At 38.6% G+C, this 22877-nt stretch overlaps 6 protein-coding genes across 12 annotated transcripts; 3 read left to right on the top strand and 3 right to left on the bottom strand.

The window, feature by feature from the left end:
- Window positions 1–280: 280 nt before the first annotated feature.
- Window positions 281–4975, top strand: LOC100642495 (dolichyl-diphosphooligosaccharide--protein glycosyltransferase subunit 2; the record flags this gene model as incomplete). Its single annotated transcript, XM_012312986.3, has 11 exons — window positions 281–461; window positions 897–1105; window positions 1332–1463; window positions 1659–1819; window positions 1932–2065; window positions 2185–2560; window positions 2769–2948; window positions 3019–3241; window positions 3324–3536; window positions 3876–4047; window positions 4281–4975. Coding segments are annotated over 11 exons (2124 nt in total), but the record flags the coding sequence as incomplete, so codon positions are not given.
- Window positions 4678–6137, bottom strand: LOC100650931 (dynein regulatory complex subunit 2; the record flags this gene model as incomplete). Its single annotated transcript, XM_048409445.1, is given in 4 exon segments — window positions 4678–5189; window positions 5286–5535; window positions 5538–5949; window positions 6020–6137. Coding segments are annotated over 4 exon segments (945 nt in total), but the record flags the coding sequence as incomplete, so codon positions are not given.
- Window positions 6138–6173: 36 nt separating this feature from the next.
- Window positions 6174–6981, bottom strand: LOC125385793. The gene is made up of 2 exons (XM_048409307.1): window positions 6652–6981; window positions 6174–6587 (listed from the first exon to the last, which is right to left on the bottom strand). Exons 1-2 carry the CDS (start codon window positions 6876–6878, stop codon window positions 6221–6223), a joined length of 594 nt encoding a protein of 197 aa, XP_048265264.1. The 5' UTR covers window positions 6879–6981; the 3' UTR covers window positions 6174–6220.
- Window positions 6982–7461: 480 nt separating this feature from the next.
- On the top strand, window positions 7462–8622 carry LOC105666166. Its single transcript, XM_012312988.3, has 3 exons — window positions 7462–7801; window positions 7972–8252; window positions 8388–8622. The coding sequence occupies exons 1-3, from the start codon at window positions 7700–7702 to the stop codon at window positions 8461–8463; spliced, it is 459 nt and encodes a 152-aa protein (XP_012168378.1). The 5' UTR covers window positions 7462–7699; the 3' UTR covers window positions 8464–8622.
- Window positions 8623–8733: 111 nt separating this feature from the next.
- LOC100642732 lies at window positions 8734–11284 on the top strand. The gene is made up of 4 exons (XM_012312992.3): window positions 8734–9935; window positions 10032–10276; window positions 10426–10605; window positions 10700–11284. The coding sequence occupies exons 2-4, from the start codon at window positions 10032–10034 to the stop codon at window positions 10707–10709; spliced, it is 435 nt and encodes a 144-aa protein (XP_012168382.1). The 5' UTR covers window positions 8734–9935; the 3' UTR covers window positions 10710–11284.
- On the bottom strand, window positions 10985–22821 carry LOC100642611 (retinal guanylyl cyclase 2). Of its 7 annotated transcripts, XM_012312989.3 has the most exons (23): window positions 22564–22819; window positions 21569–21717; window positions 21073–21473; window positions 20754–20917; window positions 20462–20588; window positions 19791–19943; window positions 19137–19578; window positions 18696–19012; window positions 18361–18466; window positions 18136–18238; window positions 17868–18056; window positions 17664–17744; window positions 17387–17563; window positions 16930–17089; window positions 16691–16840; window positions 16438–16609; window positions 16203–16343; window positions 15823–16015; window positions 15488–15659; window positions 15117–15387; window positions 14599–14610; window positions 13741–14303; window positions 10985–13661 (listed from the first exon to the last, which is right to left on the bottom strand). In XM_012312989.3, exons 3-23 carry the CDS (start codon window positions 21344–21346, stop codon window positions 13357–13359), a joined length of 4272 nt encoding a protein of 1423 aa, XP_012168379.1. In that variant the 5' UTR covers window positions 21347–21473; window positions 21569–21717; window positions 22564–22819; the 3' UTR covers window positions 10985–13356. The 7 variants fall into 7 exon arrangements, with proteins under 7 accessions (XP_012168379.1, XP_048265244.1, XP_003398577.1 ...); XM_048409287.1 differs by having other exon boundaries at window positions 21073–21730; XM_003398529.4 differs by lacking the exon at window positions 21569–21717.
- Window positions 22822–22877: the final 56 nt, after the last annotated feature.

Below are 22877 nucleotides of genomic sequence, written 5' to 3'. Positions count from 1 at the left end.
TCTTCACTTTTTTAATTACAAATCCTCCAAATTCTACGTGAATATAAATATAATCACAGTAAATTTTGTGGCTTTTTTTATGTGACATTTTCAGTAAAAAAATTCATAATTAATAATGTTCGGCCATTGGACGATATTAAAACGGAGACATCTGAAGAAATTAACTCTCATATTAGTAAAATATTACTGATTCGAATTCGAGCATTTTGATATATTTTAATTGGTTATCCCATAGTGATTATACCAATGAATTTTTAGTAAGCTATGCACGTACAATTGATTGAATTTACCATATAATTTGTGCGCATGCTTTTTACTAAACATACTGTTGTTTTGCCAACTACTTCCGGAACGGAGAGTCGTCCATTTTTTCGTACACGCGCAATGGGTAAAGAGCCATTTTGTTCGGAGCAGCAACGTGGCAGCCGGTCTTCCCGGCTTTCTTCCCATAATGAATATTCGTGAGTATTATTTAATGGTATACTGTTTTAGGATATTTTTTAGATGAATTTAAATACGAGCCTTTATAAATATTTCTATTCTTCTATAATACTGATACTCGAGTCCGTCCTTTGCGCTCAACTGCTATATTCCTGGTTCTTTCGATGAACTAACTTTTTATTGCTTTTATTCTAGAGTTTATTTCATTACTTTATTTTTCAAAAAAATTATATTCATACGTATTTTCTCTTTTAAGTTTAATAGTCGTTTTTATATTAGCTTCATAATAATAAATAATATTGTACGGTACATGATACACGTACAGTTTACATTTACGTCAGTCTTCCGAGAGATTTGCTTAATTTTAATATTTAATTTAAGTATAACCACAAATATTGAAAATAATCAAAATAGAATATCAGTTGTCTTTTAACTGTGACACAACTTTTTTTCAGTTACATTACTACTAGTCATCACTATCGGTATAACGAGTTGTTTCTCGACCACCGAAATATTACAATCGACAAACTCCTATTTAACAACGGCTGATAGGGTTCATTTAAAGAAGATACTTGAACCAGGCTTAACATCAAATGATGTTGCACTTACATATTATGCAGTTCATGGATACACATTTCTCAAAGAAGTTTTGCCAAACAAACAGGTTAGAAATACCATTTTAATGAAAAAGTTTTATATTGTACTTAAATATATTTAACCGTATATTATTTCTTAGTGTATATAAAAATATGCAGATATATGATGATATACATAGCCTTAATTGAAATATAATGATTTCTTGATTAGTCTTACTGATCAAATTATTTATATACAGAATGTTTCGTACTGATCTTTTGTCAATATTTTAACAAGGTTCTTATAATTTTTAGGATATTTGTAACTTTCTAATAAAAGTTATACAAGATGATAACGATATCACAATAGAAAAAGCTTTTTACATTGCATCCACCTGGCAAAATGTGGGAAATTGTCAAACTAAACCTCCGTCTAATATTATAAAGGTTTGCATCTTTGAAAAACTAAAGCATAAACTGTTAATTAATTTTTAAATGACTAATGATGTTTAGAAACTTTCGTTCTACTGGAATTTTATATTGAAGAAAGCTATGCTTACTGAAAAAAAAGAATTTGACATATGCATTAGCAAAAATTTCGTTTATCAGAGATATAAAGGGAAATTGTTTTTTTTTAAACAGGTACTTGTGAGTGCAATAGAGAAAGAGACTTTGAGTATGGTGGAATTATACTATGCAGTAAGCGGCTTGACTGTTTTATCGGAAAAATTATCCCATGAAAATGTTGATAATGTAATTAAAACAGTACAAAATGCATTACAAAAGGATGATAATTTATGGAAGTATGGCTTACTCTGTTCATATTTTAAACTTATAGTTTGTTCCGTTTTCGTTAAAAATTATACAAGGTTCGTCGCCAACCATCTAAAAAAATCTAATTTGTATTACGAGCAGCTTGGGTTATACATTCCACATCGCCTCAGATCTCGGTGGTACGTTTGGTTTTGATCGTATTGAAGACGCGATTATTCAGGCAGATGAGGTAGATGGACAGTATTTACAATTCGAAGGTGGTCTCTCTGTAACCAGTGAGTACTAAGTGTGTTATGTGATTAATACCACGACCTGCAACATGTTACAAGAAATGGAATTGAATTCTCTACAATCTCGACTGTGGTTAGTAGAACGTATTTTGTTTGTTTCTTAGGTTTCCTAGTAAATGGTATTTTTAAACTATCCAACACGTTGAAAAAGAAACCGCCATTAACACCTCAGCAGATAGTAAAAATGGCTAATTATCTTCTATCTCGACGTTCCGTACAGACACCAAGAGGCGTTACAAGTTTGCTTTCAGCATTAACGACTTTGGCAAACAATGATTTTGAGAAACCAACCTGTGTAATATTAGCCAATGAAGAAATCAGCATTTCTACACAACAGCCCTTTGTCACAATAAAAGTTTGCGATATACTAGGCAATCCGTTAACTAACACGTTTAAAGTGATTGCAAATTCTACAACAAGAGTCGGTGACGATGTCGTTATGTTCAGCAAACAAAATTTGCAATCTTCGACAACGGATAGGTAAGCGTTAAACTTTCACCGCCTTCCCCCAATACTTTACCGACTCGAATTTTCTTTTTCAAGTCGGCTATACCTTGGGGTAAAATATTCGCGTTGGTGCTATCCTTTGATCTTTCGTTAAAATCACGGAAAAGATCAAGAAGTTCAACAAACAGCTTTTCATGATATAGAAGGTACAAAGTATTTTAACATGATCATTTAATTTTAGTACCTTATTCATGATGAACTTCATGGAAATGAAACCAGAACGTGGATTTTACAAGATATCAGTTACTGCTGGATCGGTAACGAATACCGTTATGGTAAAAGTTCTTTGCGAAGTTGTAGTTGATCATATGGAAATTGGTACCACTGATGCCGATCAAACTACTCAACCAAAGCTTACTCGGTAATTGAATCGAGACGATAGATTTAAAACCATAAATCGCATATGTTCATTCGATAAATATTGATTACAGAGTGCATTTCCCTGAAAAATTGTCACAAAAGATTGAGGCTGACTCTCAGCAAAAATTAGTTATGCGATTTCTACTAAAAGATGCTGCTAATAAAAAACCTATGCGCACACATCAAGCATTCGTACGGCTTTCTTCCGCGTCTATTTCAAACAATGATAAAAGAGGACATGAAATTGTGTTTGTTGCTGAAACAGATACATTGCATCTTTATAAGTTCGATATGGTAGTTGTACACTCCTTCTTTCATCATTCTAGCGATCTCTGTTGAAATTGTTTAAGCATCTCACTATTAGAACGTTTTGTAGCCAGTGGGAGGAACAGCAGCAAATTTTGACTATGAAAGCGGAGACTATAATGTGGAATTGATTGTCGGTGATGCAGTACTGAGTAATCCTTTTCAATGGACAGTGGCAACAGTTAGCCTGAAGTTCCCTGAACAGTCTTCGACTGAACAAGCGGATAAAAATGTTTTTTACAAACATAAATCCAACATTTACACGACTAAGCCGGAAATAAAGGTATAACCGTGTGTCTTACAATTACTCATTGATTGCAAGTTGGTAATTTCGTACACGATAAAGACTTTGAATATTGCAGCAATTCTTTGGCCATATGTTATTTTGTGCCTGATAGAACCAATGCTCGTTAGTGATAGTAATCGTTTTAAGATTCTGTCACCTCCTTAACATTGGAAAAGGATTATTGCTGTCGAGATATCTTTCTGTTGTTCTAGATCAAATTCTGTTTAGAATGAATATTTACATTCACATATTTCGACGGACATTTCTTTCAATTCAAAATTTTTGTTGAACATTGTTATCAATGGGTCGATTGATAAACATATCGGTATGTTGCAGCACATGTTTCGTAAACCCGAGAAGAGGCCTCCCGCCTTTGTTTCAAATTTATTCAGCGGTTTGTGCTTAGCACCAATTCTCTTATTGCTTATTTTATGGGCTAAACTTGGAGTGAATATATCAAACTTTCCATTTTCGATTAGTGCTGTGACGTTTCATCTCGGATTGGGAAGTAAGTAACATTATATAATATTCATCGTAATGTTATTTAAGTATAGCGTGCCCGATATCTGACAAATTATAGTTTTCAGTTAATTTGTGATAGCTCTTCGGGCATAAAAGAAAGGTGAAATTTTCGCAAGTGTAATTATCATATTATAGTTGTAGCCCGATTTTCACGACACATAAATAACCGCTTATTTGTAATTCTTAACTGCTTCATTTACTATTTTTGTGTGCTTTCAGGTATTTTCACACTTTTCGGAATATTTTGGTTAAAATTAAACATGTTCGTTACTCTTCGATATCTGTTTGGCCTTGGTATCGTTACATTCCTTGCAGGCAATAAAATGTTGTCACGCATAGCACATAAACATAAATTACGTTAACTCGTTAGACCACAATGATATTTTTATAATCGTTTCCGGAACTTATGTTATTTGATATGGAGGAGGACAAGAGAAAACCAGGCAAAAGCATAAGACTGGCTTCACTAGAAATAAATCACCGGAAGTAACGAACGAACGAATTTGTTGCTGGCGGTATTTTATGATGAACGTCGTGTCGATATTGTGTGTAGCGTAAACTACGATCGGTCGATACTACCGATAAGCAATATGCATATATATTTTTCATCGTAATCATATGCGAAATAAGTTAGATTTGTGATTATAATGAATTATTGCAGCTATGAACAATTCTATTTATTAGAAACAAGCTATACTCTACACGTCTCATGTTTATCGATACACTGTATGCTTGTTATAGGAATGCATAAGAAATTTGAAATTCTTACACAAATTGTTCATATTACTGCATTTTTGATTCTTTATTATGATCTAACGTTTATGATCTCATGTAAGTACGTGAGATGTCATTTTCAATGGTATATGAGTACCATCACACTTGTACTTGATGATAATAAACCGATTTTTAGTAGACCTTTGTTATGTGTACTATTCATTGATTTGTCAAAATATATGCTTCGAACTACATCGGACTTGTCTCATCAATAATGTAGCGTTTCATCAATTTACGTAAATAGTTCGCTTGTATCAGTAACTGGCATTTTTCTGTACGTAATTCTTTGGCGATTATTTGCGCAAAATTTAGTCGACGCCAAAAATTATTGAGATATTGAAAGTCTTTCATAGTCTGAAAAAAAATTGCTGTTAGAGTAGTTGCAAAGTAATTACAAAATGGTTAGAAAGCGAATTAGTAAATACGTATAATAGTAAACTAAGACCTAACTGTTTGAAGTGGAAGGATATTGTTATCGGTTGTTGGTAATTGCATAGGATGACACTCAATCATTGGAAGTACTTTTTCATCTTGTGTCTCGTATTTTCGACACATTTGCATGTAAGCGAGTATACGTTCAGCTTTGATCACCAAATCTTTCATGTATTTTACACTATGATTATATTCCTTAGACATCGTCATTGTTTTATGTTTATCTTTCTTGCAACCTAATAAATCACTCACTGTCACAATCTACCGCTACCCGGTTAACCACTTGCGCTAGACAGACGTGCTACGCTTTTGTTCCAAAATCGCCAGCGACGTGTATACCACATCGATAGGCATTTGTCGCGTGTTATATTGTAGCACATGGCACGCGCAACCGTGAGTTTATTGGTAGCGTAAGTGGTTAAGTGAGAGATGTATCGAACATATGTACCAAAGATGAAACGTTCGTTCGTTTCTCGATAGGCATTATGAAAGAAATTTGATTCTTTTGTCATTTCTTGTAGTTCAATTATAGATTCTATCTTGTAAGAATTAATCTTACTACGAAATTTCATGATCTCGTCGAGAAGAATCGCGATACGCATATTTTGTCGAGTTATCATTTGTTGATCGATCTGATCCTTTTTTCTGACGATTTCGTAACCTTTTCGTCGATCTTCTGTACCTATTAGGGAGGGAATATGTATATGTACATGTATATACGAGAGAGGGAGAGAGAGATAATATCTACATACTTTTACGATAATCGGAAAAAACATTTCGCAGATCGTTCCATAGATTCTCTAATCTTTTTTGAAGTTGCGTTGTAACTATCCTTTTTTCGTTTTCCCTATCTTCCACGAATGTATTGATTTTACCTTAGAATTGGAAAATATACCAAATAATTTAATGTCTGAAATCGTTGTCCCGAAAGTAATACGGTACCTTTTTAGTAATCAAGAGAGAGATAATCGTGTGAGAATGATATATGATTCTGCAAGCATGGAAAACGTTAGTAGGAAATATATCTTACTAATGGCAGTACTTTTCGCGACATTCGTTGCATTTTCACCTCGATGATTTAAGAACAAGTTAATTTTTCGTAAAGCAGTTTCTTTTTTATTTCGATAATAATTGATATTTTCAAACTGAAAGGTTTTATCGGCTAACGCCGTTTTCACATTTCCATAGAAGAGCGTGTCGGCATCTGTTAGTCGAGTTTCGTGTATTTTTAACGATCGATCGATTATCTCTACGTGAGCACCGTTTGCCGTTCGTCGTTGATCTTCAGCTTCTTGCAGACTATCCAATAATAAGCCTATGCTGTAAAGATACAGGGGATATCCATAATGTATTTCAGTGGATCGTTTATCACATCGCATCGTACCTGTAGTCCTTGAAGTCAAAGGCGTGTTCTAGAATTTGCCAAGTTATGTCTATCTTTTTTGAGATATCCGGCATTCTTACACGCGTAAGCATTTCTCTCCAGTAACGTCGATTACGTTCCGTATTCAAAGCGCTCAGCTTAAGTTCACGTAATAGCGTTTCTCGTTTGAAATCTTGCTCTGCACCGTTTGATTTGTTCCGTGTTTTTCGTTTCGATTTAGGAGCCATTTCATCGTTTAGATCAACCTTTGCCAACACGCTCTTACGATCTTTTTTCTCTTTCCTCCACGCCTCGTTACAGATTAGCCTATATCCTTTAAGTTTCGATTTTCATCTGTAAACGTACGACTTTCCTTCTTCGACCAATCGAGAATATCTCTTTCGATATTATCGATATTTATCATCTATCGTAACGGTTACTATCTTATTGCTGATAAAGGTAGTTTTCGACACATTGAAAAGGCGGTACGGTACGTAACAATCGCTATCGCGTCGTTACAGATGTTCGACATCGCATAATTGCTGGATAAATGCGTGAAATATGCCTGGTTTAATCATCCTCTCAAATTTCAAATGATAATCGTAATATCGTATACGTAAGCGTTTTTACATACGATTCTCTAAAGATGATTCATTTCATTCCACTCATCTCGCTCTGCCTTCTTCCGTGATTCGTACACCGCTATTGGAATCTTCAAGGTTATGGAATTAGAGAATCGGCTATTTACACTGTTCAGTGAAAGCCGATAGTTAGCATGCTGTGCCGTAGTCTTTTTTTCGAATTCTCCATGAGTGTCGTCTTTCATACACGATATCCAATTCTCAGTTTTAATTCTGCTTACACCCGTCTATAAATTAAATGCATAAACGCTGTGATCGTGGCATCGAATTAAGGAAGAACGTAATGAAAAAGATTCGGTAATTTTAATTGGTCGTGCCGATCGAAGGAAGGGGGATACACCTAAGTAAAGATAGCTGTTAATAAGTCGAAGAGGAGGAAGGAGATTTGCTAAATTCCGGTTTTAAAACTAGAAACAGACGTTAATGATATGGAAGGGATAAAATCTGCGCTTCTCATATATAAAAGCGATTCGCGCGGTTTCAAGCACCGGAATTATTTTCTTTGTCACAAGTCTGTCAATCTTGACGAGGTTAGTAACGATTTTTTACCATTCTCTGTTACAATTTTCTTCCTTACAAATTTCCATATCTTCTCGGTTCCACGTTCTTTTCCTTATTCTTTTTTCCCCCTCTTTCTGTCCTCTTTCCCACTTTTCGTAATCACATGGAAAATTCTAATTTCGTCGTCTTTGCTTCCTAGATGAAGTCGTTTTATTTTTTTATATTGGTGGTATTGCTCGTTGATCCGATTCGTACGTTATCGATTCCGCGCGTAGAAAATCGTCTCGCTGTTATACGCGATGATCAGATTGCGGAAGGAAAAGCGATTCGCGTGAAAAGAGCTCCTGTGCATTATTTGCCTTTGCTCGCGGGAGCAGCCATAGTTGGTAAAAAAGCGCTTTTATTGGGCGGTGCCGCCGTTGGAACAAAGGCCCTTGTTGGTGCTGGAATTGCTGGAGCTGGTTTGTACAAAGCTAATTAGTGAGTATATTTTCAGGCTACTCTATATGTATGTATATATATATATATTTATCTATTTTAGTATTTTTCTTTTACTGTCAATCATGTTTCTCGTTTAACGTGCATATATAATTTTGATGAATTTCTTGGATATAGTTTTGGCGGCGGTTATGGAGGTGGATACTCAAGCTATCACTATGCGCCATACTCTTACGAACCAAGTTGGTATTAGCGTCTAATATTCGTCGATACAAGGATAACAATTTTGGAAAATAATTTTATCGTTATTCAGGCAATTACTTCGGCACACGATAAAAAGTCTATTTATAGAAGATATTGGTGTATCAAAATTTGTCTTTTATGTTTTAAAATATATTGTTATATATTTTAATATATTCTAAGTTTGTTTCTAATACAATGTAATGTTATTTATTATAATTTAAATACGTACGTACACGGTTAGTACGAGAATAAAGAAGGAGAAAGGGAAAAAGAAAAAGAAAAGAAGGGAACAGAAGCCATCTTCCTGGTATTCCTAAAATGTACCGTTTCATCCATGGCGTCAAGTTTTTCAGCGTTTATTTTATTCGCACTATTCGCTAATTGAATGTTTCGATGTCGTAAACCGTAATGTACAGCGATAGATTTAAGTATTTGATTGTACGGCAAAACTCGCGTACGAGAAGAATCGATCGATCGGTTCATATACCAAGGTGAAGCACGCTGTTAAAAATGTTACGAGATGGATTTCCATCGACGAATACCTAATGACTCGAAGCATTGTAAAAGCAAGCACTTTCTTATCCGTCTTTTCTCTTACTTTTGCAACCTTTTTCTTTTGCGATCCGTATTCGATATTCTTGTCACGCGCTATTCCGTTACCTAATTCATCGAACGATTGACATCTGGAAATGTAAGTAAACCGAAAATGATAGAAATGGATTCATTACTATTCGGCGATTGTTCGTTAAACTTGCGACACTTGCGATTAAAGGTGCGACCCGATGTTACGTTAACAAACGTAACATACATACATTATTCGATATGCGGATCGATCGATTTTGTTCCCCTCGACTCGTATATATACATATATATGTCTATTATTAATTATATCAGCTTAATCGTTATGTGTTAACTATCCTGTTAAATTCCTCGTTTTTTAGCTCAGCCGTTAGAATCGATCACGGAAATTAGATATGCTACCAACGATACGTTTAAGCGATAATGTAAGCGTTAGCGTATTGTAACATACGCGTGTGAATTTTTGTACATCGTTGATAGACGATAAAAGGAACGAATAGACGATAAAAAGAATCGCGATTCACATTCGTTGCGCATTTTATGCAGAAAGTAGCATCTTATAAAATTGTACGAACACGTAGCTTAGAATAGCGAAAGGGACGAGTATCGTAATACGGAGACGCTACGAGCTTTAAGAGCTTTTCACCGATATTTTCACCTCACCGTTGTGTCGCAAGTGGTTCGAACGTGGTGAGAACGGAGTAGTGTAACATTTAAAAAGAAACACGAACGTAAGTCGGACCGCTTGAGTGGGTGGGAGAATTCGTTGCTTCGAAGGTAGGCAGGGCTCTATATAAAATCAAAGGAGGCTATCGAAAAGGTACCATACGAGTTAAAAACGTACTCTCTGTACGCTTAACGTTATTCCTAGGCCCCTCGTACGAAATATAAATAAATACGACGGTAAGGCAACGAGAAATCCATAAGCAACGTAATTATTTTATTCCGAGATACTTTCGACGGCAGTAACGGTGATCTTTCTTCGTTTCTTCTCGCCAGATGCAGCCAATTAGCATTGCGGTTCTTGCCGTTGTTTGTTGTTATATCGTACCATGTATAATAGCCAAAGAAGACGCTTTACCATCGACAGAGAGCCGTTCCTCGATTCTCGATCAATCTGTTGGTCAATTAGAAAATGAAGAATATTCGGGCGCTACGTTGAACAGGCAAAAAAGAACGCTTTTGCTGAAGAAAAAGCTTATCGGTGCAGGACTCTTGGGCTTCGGCTTAGGCGCCGTGAAAGGGTAAAAGAACGATATTTCCATCCGTACAGCGAACCTTTACTTAAGAACGTTAAGAATGTAAAATTGTACGGATGTATCGGTCTTGATATTTACAAAGATATCCACGAAATGCTTGATTTAATATCTTACTTTTATTCTATCACTCGCAGGTACAAGCTCGGTTACAAGACGGCTCCAGAAGTTCACCATATTTACGTGTCGAGTCCTCCAGCATCCGTAAAATACGTCGAATACGTTGACAAACCTGTCTTCGTGGAAAGAATAATCGAGAGGCCAACTCCGGTTTTTAAACCGGTACATGTCGAATACAGAGAATCTGCTCCTTATGGGTAAGCGTAACTTACAGCAAAAAGTCGCCGTTTTTCTGTATCTGATATGCTAATCGAATTTTATTCCTGTTTCCTAAAATCTTTTTTTATTCAGGCCTTGGTAATATCAATGTAAATCGTGGATCGGTGCAAGCAATCGCGTGAAATTGGCTAAAAATAATAATCCAATAGCCGGCCATAGACCAACAAGAAGAAGTTTGTAAAATACCAGGAAATTTCTATCGAAACGTCTTCGTATTGGTTTATTCTCATGTACACACGCACACCTATGTATTTATGCATACGTTCAAGACTCATCGTACAATAGAAGAAAACAATATTTTATACTATACTCGACGTTGTATTCGTGACTGGCGATCTAAAATTTAAATAGACGCGATATCGTCATACTGTTTTATTGCTTAAAATGAATTATTGCATCAGGACGAATACAAAGTAACATCGTCACTTTGATTATCTTAAAGGGAAAAGAAAAGGAGTACATAGAAAAAGAGTTTCATTTTCCTGTATCATCGATCAAATTTTACTTTCCATGTGTATGCTCTGCTCCACGTTTTGCATCAGTTTATCGCACCGTTCTTAGCCGCATCGTTGCGTAGAACGAATTACGTGGTTCATTTGTCAGATGATTGATTAAAATGGCTTGATGTTAAATAAACGCTCGTATTTTTACATCTTATTATCGATCACAATTCTTTCCAATATACATATATACGTGTTATAAGGTTCGCGATGCGAAAAATTCGTTGACAATCTCCCGATAATCTTTCGCCCACGAACGCTTGCAACATTATAAAATGTCCATCTATACATTATGTGCGCTATATACACTTATTCGTACATCTAACACACAAATTATTGCACGATCACATAAAACACGTTTGCACGCGCTGTTTCATCGTAATTAATTGCGTGTGAGGTCGCGCACGCACGCAATTTTTAATTGGCGCGTTTAACGTCGCATCGTTCGGTTCATTAATCCTCTTATCCTTAATCTCAAAGTACACGTTACGTTCGAAAAATTCGCGAAATTAATCTTTACGATAGGTAATTGCACGATTGGAAATCGGAAAGAGAGAGAGAGAGAGAAATACCTACGTCTTTATATCATAGATTTTTGAATTATTGTCGACGACGGTTCAGGGACGACGATGTAGCGCACACATTCATGAGAAAATAATAAACTTCTTCTCTTGCTGTACGGAAATGGTGCGAATACGCTTAGTTGCTTGCCAAATTGCATGCAATCCTATTACAGTAATAAAGTATTTGTCTCGCGTGTTGTCTCATTTCAGCAAGGTTTTTAGGAACAATCTTAACGATAAGATTTTGCTTTGTTGGATTGTTCGCAACATTATGTACCTTACGTAGAAACACGCAACGTTTCGTTCCAAGTCGTAATTAACTGTATCGGGTTATCGATAAAAAAAAAAGTGGGCAACTCGAACGACATTGATATCAATTATACGATATTAATTACACCGGTGTACATTTAATATTTCTCGCTTTCTTCGTTCGAAATGAACGAGCCGAACGCTGGAAACTTAAAGATGTACAACGGAATAACATTTTAGGAATAAAATTTCGTCGATCTCGAAGGAAATTTTTATCAAATAATCTGTGTGCGAAATGTAAGCGACAGCAGGTAGGTAACAGGTGCGTGTAGTAGCTTTAACAGCGGCGCGTGATAGAATTTCCCATAACTATGAATATATTTAAACGCGCGATATTTAAATGATGCTATAGAGCGAGTTCTTATTTACGATTCTGTGGATTTCAGCAAGTAGGCGGATCAAACGTGATGCGATGCGATGTGCGCTATAAGACACTACCTTACAACGCTGAATTACCGCAAATTTATACGACTCGTATGCGTTCACCTTTCTTTGAATAAGAAAATAGAAGGTATTGCGAGTCTTCTTCAATTTTTTTACAACGATATATGCACCGTTACGCGTGCATCGCATTAAAATTTCGTTTCGTCAGTCGATCGTATCCGAACTGATACGATTATGCGCCTTGAATATTTTTCGTCGAGGCGCCCTGCTTGGCAAGCGACATCGCGATACGATAGGTTCCCTGTCGCTCGATCGAATGTGCAAGTAAGTATTTACTTGCACTGGCATAAGGTGGGTTGCGCGTGTACAAACGCGATTCGTAGCGCAGGATTAAATTATTTATAACTTGGAAAAGAAGCCTCGTCGTTTTTACGCATCAACTTTCATCCACGACAGAATCGATTCTGTAATCAACGTTCGCTTTTTATAAACGTTTCGCATGCCATTGGCGACTCGTATCCGTTCTTACGAAGCGAAGCGACCGAGCAAATACGGATCGGAAGAAACGCAAAATTACAGAGTTTGTACGTGTTTCCTATGCGAAGAACATAACGCGAAGCCTGCATGTACACATATGCGTGTCTATGTAACAGAGATTGTCATCCGCGATAATGGGTATAAACTTTTCTCTATACTTGGCGACCGTAATCAGCGATCGATCATAGATCAAACGTCGATCTATTATCAGTATCGTAAAATTGTAAGAAAGAATTCCAAGAGGACCGATACAATTTTTAATTTTCGCAATGACCGACACGACTGTTCTTTTATCATTTTAGAAATGTAATATCGTTTATACAGCATATCCGATGACTCACGAATATTCGTGACGATTGTCATATTTTTTTTTTGTGAGATTTTAGTCGCAGGTGCTCACTGATCGACATTTTGACCAACTAAAATGGAACATTTATCAACGAAGCGTCAAAGACTCGACGGAAAGAGAAACGGATGCGGCTTGTCTGTAGTGCTGAAGAAGAGGTGCCGGAGTAGATGGAACCTCTTCGATACGTTCCAAGTCGTTCGCTGCGCCCGCGCTGTTCTGTTTGTACAGTCTTGTTGCTGCCGTATTCGTGTTTTGTTGTTGTTGCTGATGATAATGATGGTGTTGAAGCTGCGGCTGATAATTGGCCGGTTCGGTGAAACCAAGGCAGGCGGTTTCATCGGGCCGATCTAGGCTGAACTGCCTCTTCAAGAAACGACAACCTGTGCTTCTTCCTAAGAGAATCGAATGGATGGTCAATTGGATCGATAATTTCAGATTAAATAGAGAAAGCCGACAAATATCGAGACTTGCCATAATGTTCGTTCGGAGACAGACATCTGTAATGATTGTATGGCGTGCTCAAGTCGTTCTCGTCGATATAACCGGCTATTCTTCGATGTCTTGGCGGTCCCGGTCTATAAGGAATCGTAGCCGAGCTTGAAATCGACGTAAGAGAAGTGGTAGATGCGCCAAGAACAGCTGTTTCCGGATAAAATATAGCAGATGTTCCTAGAGGCGCTTGAGTATCGCTGGTAGTACTTTTGACGACGGTAGCTGGATTCGCGTCGTCGTTCTCTTTTTCGTTCGGTTTTGTCTTCGACGATAAAACTGGCGCTGATTTCGAGGAAGAACTCGAATCGTGAACTTGTTCATCGTGCACAGACACTGCAACTTTACGCGTCTCTGCATTTTTATCGATATTTCTGGCTGTATCGCCATCGTCGACGTTTACGTTGCGACATTCGTTAGGGTTTTTGCGTTCGTCCTCCTCCTTTGTATCTTCGCAAGACAAAGCCATGGATATAGGCGTGCCGTTTGCCGATACGATGTTTTCTTCGTTCATCGAGCTCTCAAATATTAGACTCTCGTTCAGCCTTTGGCGTGGGAAATTGAAAATCGTCAAATATCAAATTAGTCGTTAATCGGATGCTTATTAGACTTATATGAGGAAGGATCGCTTGTCCGTTATACTATTCGTATTCGAGGATACGTGCGCGTTTATCATTGAACATCGATATTTTACTTAGAAATCATTTTGTCATACGTATATGTATGTTCGCGCATGTATCCACGCGATCGTTCCATTTTCGCGTGTACCGTGTACCTACGTAAAACGCAATTGACCATTTCTTACGGTTGCATTATCGTATTTACCGATCTTTCACTTACCCATGGTTTTCCCTGAAGATGGCGGCAGAATGGCAACAGATAAAAGCATTAAAAATCTGAAAAGCAAACGGCTCCAATGAAGATCTACCAAATCAAAGTATACGATGCAGATGCAATGAGCGTTAGCACACACTTAACGACGTTGAATATTCGAAGGAGAAAAGAAGGAGAAGAGGAAAGGAGGATCGACGAGGGACGATTGACGTTCAACCGTATCTTCTAATTTGTCGGACGTATAGTTTTAGATGCGACGATGTTCGATGAACGAGACGATCGAGTCGATAGCGAAAGATGAGGGGAAAAGGTAAAGAGAAGACAGGGCATCCAGATAGACTTATAGAGATCGGATCGATAGAATTATCTAGAAATAAGTAAATGAGATAAATAGGTAGGGAAACGAACGAAATATTTTCCTTTTCTACATTATGGACATAAATATATGCATGTACTTTGTACATATGTATAGAGGTGGCTTTTAAAAAAAGAAATAAAAGAACTAAACGAGTATAAAGGCTTACCCGAGCGTGGGTGGCTTTGGAAGTTCCTTATCGAAGCCTTGTTTCCCTAGTAACCAATAAGTAGGCATTTTTCCCTTGCCTTTAACTTCTGTCCGTCCACGGTATTCGATCTGATATCCACCCGCCTGAATCAGTCGATCTCTTGTCACTTGGCTGAGATGGATACGCCATGGTGCGCCGGTAGACTCCATCCTCGATGCGGTATTAACGGTATCACCGAAAAGGCAGTATCTTGGCATAGTCAGGCCAATAACACCGGCGCAACAGGGGCCTACGTTTACGTAATCGAGATACGCCGTTAAGACAAAATGTACATATATGTATTAACGCAATAGGTATGAAGGCCATACCGGTGTAAGGCCATACTTAACCGGTATGAAGGCCAATTCGAAGTCTCAGCTGCGTATTTGGCAGATGTTTCAACTTGAATTTTCCGCTTTGGTGCAGTAAATCGAGGGCCATGGTAGCTATTTGAGAAGCATGGTCTGGTATTCTTACGGGACAGCCACCTACGACCATGTAAGCGTCTCCTATAGTTTCCACCTGTAACGGCGAAGAAAGAGAATGATTATCTTTTCCATTGAACACGACGACAGATACGTATCGATATTCTCCGCGCAGATTTCTTATCGTCGAATAAAAATCGATCACGCTCTTTGACTTATCGACCATGTACTGTGTCTATTGCGTCCTTGTATTCCATCACCTTATATACGGTATATGCGTTGATCGTGGCATCGAAGCAGGTATACAAGTCGTTCAAAAGATCGACTACTTGGAACGGAGTGGAGTGCGCAGAGATGGTCGTGAAGCCAACAATGTCCGAGAAATAGATCGTTACTTCGCGGAATTCTTCAGGATCAACGGGCATGCCCAGCTTCAATTTCTCAGCAACAGAGCTAAAAGGTCATTGCGTGTTTGATACGCCGCCAATCTTAAAATATCAATAGGTAAATATAGGTACATCTATACACCTATTGTTCGATTCTGTACCAAAGGAAGAAAGGTAAGGGGGAGGAGAGAGAGAAGTAGGGTGTGCGGAGGCGAGGTGACGTGCGATGAAAGACAAAAGATATCTCTATTTACCTGGGTAACATTCGATTCAATAGCTGTTCCGTTTTCTTCTTTTCCATGTCGAGTTGTTCGGTGCGCTCGCGTATTAGCTCTTCCAGATTGTTCGAATACTTTTCCAACATTTGAAACATCGTATCGACGATATTGACTTTTCTACAGATACAGATTAACTAGATGTATGAAACGAACAACGATCTACAGTAGTGCTAAGAACGGCTAGGTATACGCAAACGTAATAATCATTTACCTTCCATGATTAAGCTTCTTGAAGAGATCGTGGACATCGTTAAAATCGGGTCTCATGTCCGCTGCTTCTGCCCAACATTGACGCATGATATTTATCGCTTCCGGTGGTGCGGCACCTTTGCTTACAGACGGCCGAATCAGTGGCGGTGGTTTCATCACTTTTTCGATGATATCTGCATATAGAAAAGGTGTATATAAATTTCTATGGAGAAACTTGTACGGTCGGTATAAAGGATTTACATTTCGTTAGTTACCTTCCGGGGACAAAGCGAGCATGCAAAATGGTTCTCCGCGGACTACCACTTCCTGCATAATAATACCAAAACTGTAGACATCTCCGGCTTGCGTTCCTTTCTTTCGAAGATTTGGTTGCCTTAATAGTTCGGGTGCCGTCCACAAAAGATCTAAACGCGAACGCGTTAGGAAAACCGTTATACCGTCGTTCGAAATTTGCATTTCTTTTGCATAAAAAAACTAACGGGAATCGTCATACCCCTAGCGGTTTTTGCCGGAGGAACGATATTTTGTGCTTCGTGAAAAACAGGCAGTCCATAATCGGTTACCTTGAGAACCCAGCGAGCATCGATGACGCAATTTCGCGAAGTAAGATAACCGTGTACACGCACTGGTGTACCATGAAGATATCTCATACCCTTTAAACAGAAATCAGAAATCAGAATACTCGAAAATATATCGGTATAATTTAACACATTGCGTATGGGTCACGAGGTATCTCGTATATAGCAAACCGAACTTTGTGTTACGAGATATCTCGCTTTAATGTTTTTTCATACGCGCGTATTGGTGGCTCGAGAAATTAAGAACTGTATATATGCGTTGTATAAAGGTTTCTTGAAGCGTTTAATAATGTGATGATCTTGGAAGCACGTTGAGCGAACAGGGCGCCGCACGCAATGTGTTAAAAAGTTGCAATTAATTGTTTTATTTACCCGCACAAGATCAGTGAGGAACGATAATCTGAAGGACCAATCGAGCTTGATCTCGTCCTGCACCAGTACGTCTTCCAACGATCCTCTTGAACAATATTCGTAAACAAGGCACGGTCTTGTCGGTTCATTCAAACATCCTATCAGAGGATTGAGATTCTCATGACGCAGACCATGAATCTACGATCGATAATAGAGAAAAGACGCTATTGTCAAACGCCTGTTATCTCATCTCGATGTTAATAGTCGACGATATCGTCGAATGGCAGAATATTCTTACCATGGCCAATACATCCATAGTTTTGCTTTTCAGTTCAAACGTACCCTGAGTTGGTAGTTCTTTCAGTTGCACAAAGTCACCCTGCCATGAACGCGACATAACAGAAAATTGTATATTGCTTGCATGGTCCCGGATAGACAATTACAGGTATCTCTATCCATACGAATACGTATTCATTCGTTAATTTCATACGCGTATACTCACGTTGTATCTTGCACGAGGATCCTTCAAGAAATTATGACGCGTCAAATTTCCTGTGCTAGTTCGTAAACATGGTTTCAGGGAAGATACGCTACCTAGTTGAAGTAGATCTGGCTTTTCTACTTCGGGTCCACCAAACTCTTGCAGTTGTTGCAACCAACAGCATAACATTCTCTCGATACCCTCATCCACCTACACACCTTGTTGTCAACTTTGTTCCTCGTGGGAAATTTTATATACATGAAATTCGCATTGCTGACTATCAACTTACCCTTCTGGAATCTACTTGAGGCACTTGAGGAAATACGAAATCCGACGTGGTTAAAATGATCTTGTACGTACCCTTGGACATTCTCTTCTTAAGCAACTTCTTTCTGAGGTTCAAAGGATATTTCGATTACCACATTGATGACATTTACACGAGATAAGTCGTGGTTACTCGGAAGATACCAAGGAAAATAGTACTTTAGATGTATATTATAGATCGATTCGTTACCTAATCAAGATTGCGACTGATATTGCGAACACAGTTAGTAAGAGCGACCCCAGGATGATAGTCACGATATGTGCGATACGCAATGCTGATTCGTCGGAAGTATTCTCTGTAAAAGTGGATATTTTAGAAAATTCATGAAAAAATTTCACCTAATCCGATCCAATCATCTTGGATATGGATACTTAGATTTAACGAAATTTAACGATACGTTGAGCCAACGTTTCTCGACAAATTCTAATTTTATACGCCGCTTTGTGGACATCTCTTTTAATTCCAACGAAGGAACACGGATACCAAGATAGTATTAGTTGACTTATCTTTTGTTACCTTCTTACCTGTACAATCGATAAAGGGAATCCCGTTGACATCGATGCTGCATCTCGGAAGATCAGTGTCATTCATATTACGAAAAGCCACCGCATTCGTCGATAACTTTCGAACAAACAATTTTTCACGTCCTTCCACGGTGATCATTATAGGTTTCCAGGCGTCAACACGCCAGTCCAGCATAACGTACGTGTAGATCTTGTTATTGAATGCATTTATACTAGAATTGTCGTTCATTAAGATATTAAGAGTTTCGTTCAAACGGTCCATCAACGTCGGTACCATATATCGTTCTACGCCCTCGAATACTTTTTCTACGTCATATCTGTAGAAGAACGCATACGCTTCCGGTTTATCATCCATCTTCAACAGGTTGTTATACATGTACACGCGTTATATAAATTACATAAGTAGAAGGTGGCAACAGTTTGAATAAAACTTGACCGTACCTGTAATCGAGGGGTGTTATCGTGATCAATCTTTCTAGAAAAGTTGAGCTCAAGTTTCTTGGCGGGTGGAATCGGTTACTTGTTTTTGATTTATTCCATGGTCGTTGTCTGGTTTCTTGCTCTTCCGCTTCCTCCAACGTGTCTGCTACCGTTACGCTGTCATCGTAGTTGTCAAATGTCGTTTCATAGGACACGTTCAAGGCAGAGTCAGAGAGATTCGAGGGTGTTAGAGTTGCCAGGGTGTTAACATTGGACGTTGCTGAATCGAAATAAGAAATCGAAGTGTTTCCGGATGGTAGAAAGAGGTCATCGTCTTCCGTATGAACAATCACGGTCATAGAGTCCCACATGGAATTAGAGGATTGCTGTACGTTATCTATCTCGGAGAGGACACGAGTTATTAATCCGTCTTCGTCGGATGTGGGTAGACATAACACCGTAACTGCGTGCAATCGAAAATGAAATCGTGAATCGCATTTGAATCGCATTAACACGTTACGGTGTACACACGGATAGCGATATATGTATATATAAGCATTTAATAAAGCGTTTTAAAAGATGTCGAGGTAAGTTGGACGAACCAACAAAAGCCGAAGCAATTCGATCGAAAGTTGGAACGTACGAAAAAAAAAAGAGTACAAAAGTGATCCTCACCTCTGCGAGAAACCTTGTAAACGGTGCGAAGAATTTTTCGAATTTGTTCGAAAGAAGCTCGCCGTGGTAATACCGCGCGTCGTCGTACTACAGCTCCGATACTTTGCAAAGAGTTCAACAATGCTCTTTCGAGACTCATCCATGGCTCGTGATCTGTAACATCGTGTACGTATATTTACTCACCCGTAATTTCATACTCGTCCGTAGGCGAGCTCGAAAAGAATATCATCTGCAGCGTTGTATAAACGCGCTACGATTTATCCAAAACGCTAACGCGATACGCGTGATACGTATACGATACGAGATACACTTCCACAAATAAGATATACAGTCTAGTTCTTTCCTGAGTGTACCGCCTATATGTATCATCTGCGTCGATCATTCTTCGATCTGTCGAAAAGTATCAGCAGCAGTCGAGATTCTCGGGATACCTTAAGTATCTCCCGAGAATCGTCGTGCGAACGATTTAATGATGAACTATTTCGAAAGAAAAACAGTTGAGTGGCAAGGATGAGTGGAATGGATGCGATAAAAAAATTTGACGTTGAACTTGGACGTTAAGGTCGATAGCGCGGCTGCTTTTTCCGCAGATCTCCGTCGATTCAGAAGTGTAAAGTAACGGCGATTACACGATATTACCGACGAAAGGAAAAACAGAAATAAAAATTTACCTGTTCCTATTATCGCTACGGTTTTCCATTGTAAGTGTATCAGCATCTCCGCGAGGGCTTTCGCTATCATAGGTAACGACGGCGACAGCCTAACGATCGATGAAACTTGCCTTTCCTCCGAGTCTTTCTGAAACGATTACCGTGATTGCGTACGTATATATCGGTCGAAACGTTTGTACAGTGTACTTACGATTAGCTTTAAGTTACTTGCTTATGTACATAGAACGTTGGGAACGAAAGAATCGAAACGAAGAGGGCGTATGTGTTACTGTTTGGTGTTTAATTCGCTTACCAAAGGACAAGTCCATGTGAACAACGGCATGTTCCAGAGATGCGCGAGTTTAACGGTAACTTCACACATAGGTGAGTCAAGAGCGGCTACGAGAGCTTTTGCTCTTCTTTCACCAAGTACGCGTAACAGAGCGTCGAGACCCCAAGTTTTCGTTTCGCACGACACTAGGGAGCAGAGAGAAACGTTGGATCCCTTAGATTCCGTTACGATAGACACGGAAATGTAGCAATGTACTACTTATGTATGTGTGACAAGGACGGATACAGCGTGGCGAAGAATTTACGAATAGAAGGATGCTGCGTATTAGTGAGATACTCACGCGATAAGGGTATAACGGTGATCTGCACGTCGAAATTAAATCGATCGAAATAGTCTTGAATATCCGTGGCCATATCGGTGGTATTCATCTCGCTGTTGCAATCTTCTCTTAAGAAAAGCATTACTTCCGCTTTGCTATCGTTGTAATTCTCGTCGATCGTATCCGACAAATAAGGAACGCATGGAACTTGTTCACCATTCAAAGAAAACAAACATCCGGGCAGGATCATGATCGAGATCCACGACCAAAGCCGGCGAAAAGAGTTCCCGGCCATGGGCCTGTAACCACCCTGTTTACCGTTTTCGCCCCGTAGCTTACTCGCTGCTCGCTTTTTTCCTCAGCAGCTAACCTATTGACCCGTATCTATTTGTCTCCGTATTCGCCTTCTTTTCGTATCTTCGCTGTGTACGGGATAAAACGATCGTTTAGATCCGGAAACCGAAAAATCTGGAGCCGCCCCACCAACGGATCGTACGACGTATCGTCAGCTACGTACCGTTATACTCTCTTATTATCGCAGCCCTACGTTTAACAGACTTTAACAAAGAGAGATCGAGACCGAAAGAGACAATTTTTCTTCTGTTCTTCTAATTTTCTTTTCTCGACTGGCCTCACGGTAAAATGCCAATGTCCTTTGAATTTCAACTGCAACAACCTCCTAATCGTATAAGCGACATTCTCTTTCACTTTTACCCCTTTTTCCTCTTTCCATCTACTTTTTTCTTTTGTCAAAACGACGCGTTGGCGATGAAAACGCAAAATACGTACATCGATCATTGGTACGGAATTCCTCCATTTCCTTCAATTATCCACGGATAACTTTATTTATTCGTTTATTTATGGCGAATTATCGGAAAACGCGCGGAAATATCGATATCGGTGTCTCCAGCGTCCACAGAATGTGGTAAGCGGCGACAACTAGAGCGTGCACGATCTTTTCGTAAAAAAAGGTGAATCCTTTAATCACGGTAGATCAATTTGCTGTAAACACATTTTCCGCTACATTTAATACTTAACGACGTTGAAAATATTTGCAAACAATAGCCCATGGTTGCTGTCACTCATTCCCCATAATTATCAATGTATAATAATCGCAGGGTTGCAACAGCTTTGAAAGAGGAGCAATCCTGTCCCAATCCGTACCAATGATTTCAAGAAATCGAACGTCCAATTCTACCTGATAGAATATTTATATGTCGCACAGCCTGACGTATTATTTTCTCAGCGACAAACGACAATTGCATTACAATATTCGAGTATCAACGATCGAATTAATTGGTATATTCGATCAAGGAGAATAACCGCGTTTCCATCCGAAGTGAAATTTATCAAAGAATGGAAAGCAGCAAGCTTAACGGAAAATTAGATTTTTTAACGAAATTAAAACGGCCGATAGATAAATCGTCGATATTTGAAAAGAGGAAGCATGTATCGATACGTTGATAGGCTCGGTTAAGTATACAATGTATATCGTTCGGAATTTCATCTTACCGTTTCTCTTTCCGCGACGAGGAACAACGGTGAAACAGTTCTCTTTTTTTCTGTTTGCGTATATACCAGAAGGGGATGCGCGAGTCTAGAAATATTTTAAAAATACGCATATCGCGAACAACCAGCAACGAAGTTACTTTATTATATTTCAAAATTTGGTTTGACTTTCTGTCGCGCACAGACGAATAAAACGCGTGTCTCAAATGTAATCTGTAATTCGTTCCGTCCGAGTAGAAATCTCAAACGTTTCAGACGGACCGAACGCCTCGGCGTCCGGTATTGAACTAAGTCGAGTTTCACCCTTCTACACATGC

The sequence above is a fragment of the Bombus terrestris genome, chromosome 10 (genome assembly GCF_910591885.1).
Source record: "Bombus terrestris chromosome 10, iyBomTerr1.2, whole genome shotgun sequence".
Taxonomy (NCBI): domain Eukaryota; kingdom Metazoa; phylum Arthropoda; class Insecta; order Hymenoptera; family Apidae; genus Bombus; species Bombus terrestris.
The sequence above is the reverse complement of the archived record's forward strand: the minus strand, read 5'-3'. Positions and strand labels throughout refer to the sequence as shown.